The sequence below is a fragment of the Emiliania huxleyi genome (genome assembly GCF_000372725.1).
Source record: "Emiliania huxleyi CCMP1516 unplaced genomic scaffold EMIHUscaffold_245, whole genome shotgun sequence".
NCBI classification, from domain to species: domain Eukaryota; phylum Haptophyta; order Isochrysidales; family Noelaerhabdaceae; genus Emiliania; species Emiliania huxleyi.
This window is the reverse complement of record NW_005200210.1, coordinates 22,741-24,264: the sequence shown is the minus strand read 5'-3', so window position 1 is coordinate 24,264 and position 1,524 is coordinate 22,741. Positions and strand designations below refer to the sequence as shown.

Genomic DNA, 1,524 nt, shown 5'->3' with positions numbered 1-1,524 from the left:
CAAGGGCTGCGACCGCAACGCGACCATCAAGAATGTCATCGGTATCGTCGACATCTTTGGCTTCGAGATCTTCGAGAAGAACTCGATGGAGCAGCTGTGCATCAACTTTGCCAACGAGAAGCTGCAGGCGCTCTTCACCAAGACCGTCTTCGCCGAGACCATGAAGGCGTACAAGGAGGAGGGCATCGACGTGGCAGACATCACGTACAGCGACAACGCCAACCTCATCAAGACGTTCGAGACGCCAAAGACGGGCCTCTTCGGCCTCCTCACCGAGGAGTGCATCCTGCCAAAGGGCACGGACGAGGGCTTCACCGAGAAGGTGATGGCGACGCACGGCAAGGGCGGCATCATCTTCCGGATGAAGGGCGTCGGCCCAAAGGAGGGCTTCGGCCTCAACCACTTTGCCGGTCAGGTCAACTACGGCACCAAGGCCTGGCTCGACAAGAACCGCGACCCGATGAGCGGCGACCTGGTCCAGCTGATGCTCTCCGCGGACAACAAGCTCCTCAAGGAGCTCTTCACGGAGAAGCAGGAGGCCGACGCGGGCGGCGGCGGCGGCAAGAAGAAGTCGCCAAAGTTCAAGGGCGTGATGGACACCTTCACGGCGCAGCTCAACGACCTCAACGGCACGCTCGAGAAGTGCGCGCTCCACTTTGTCCGCTGCTTCAAGACCAACGACCAGAAGAAGAAGGAGTTCAACGAGGACGAGGTGGTGATGCGGCAGCTGCAGACGTCCGGCGTGCTAGACGCGCTCCGCGTGTCGCGCGAGGGCTACCCCGACCGGATGATCTTCGAGACCTTCAGCTCGCAGTACATCGCGGTGCCCGGCCTCAAGACGGCCGCAGAGCTCGCCCCCAAGCCGCCCAAGGAGCGGGTCGACACGCTGCTCGAGCGGCTCGAGGTGCCCAAGGAGAAGTATCGCTCCGGCAAGACGCGCGTCTTCTTTGCCGCCGGCGTGCTCGACGGGCTCCGCGCGAAGCGGACCGCGATGCAGGCCAAGATCGCCACCGAGATCCAGCGGGTGGGCCGCGGCCTCGTCGCCCGCGCAAAGGCGCGCGAGCTGCGCAAGATCCGCGAGGCGGCGCTGCAGGCGATGGTCGCCGCGACACCGGGGGAGGACATCGAGGCGCTGCGCACGGCCATCAAGGGCGCCAAGGACGCCGGCCTCCCGAACTATCCCGCTGGCAAGGCCAAGTTCGACGAGGCGGAGAAGCGGCTCGCCACGCTCGAGGCGGAGCTCAAGGCGCGCAAGGAGGCGGAGGCGGCGCTCGAGGCGGCCGTCGCCGGGACGGACATCCCGGCGCTCGAGGCGGCGCTCAAGAAGGCGGTCGACTGCAAGTCGGACAACAAGCCGCTGATCGAGCGCGGCGAGAAGCGCGTCGAGTTCCTCAAGGAGGAGGAGCGGCGCGCCGAGGAGGAGCGGAAGCGGAAGGAGGAGGAGGAGAGGAAGCTGGCCGAGCTCAAGGCGGCGGCGGAGAAGGACGCCTCCAAGAAGGCGGAGCTCGAGGCCGCCCAGGCCGC

General features: G+C 66.0%; 1 protein-coding gene across 1 annotated transcript in view; it reads left to right on the top strand.

The window, feature by feature from the left end:
- Positions 1–1,524, top strand: part of EMIHUDRAFT_115214 (hypothetical protein) — a gene marked incomplete at both ends in the record, with an annotated part of 6,724 nt that overhangs the window by 4,095 nt on the left and 1,105 nt on the right. Inside the window, one exon of the mRNA XM_005778454.1 lies at positions 5–1,381. Within this exon, the coding sequence (XP_005778511.1) occupies positions 5–1,381 (1,377 nt within the window). The remainder of the gene's footprint in view (positions 1–4; positions 1,382–1,524) is intronic.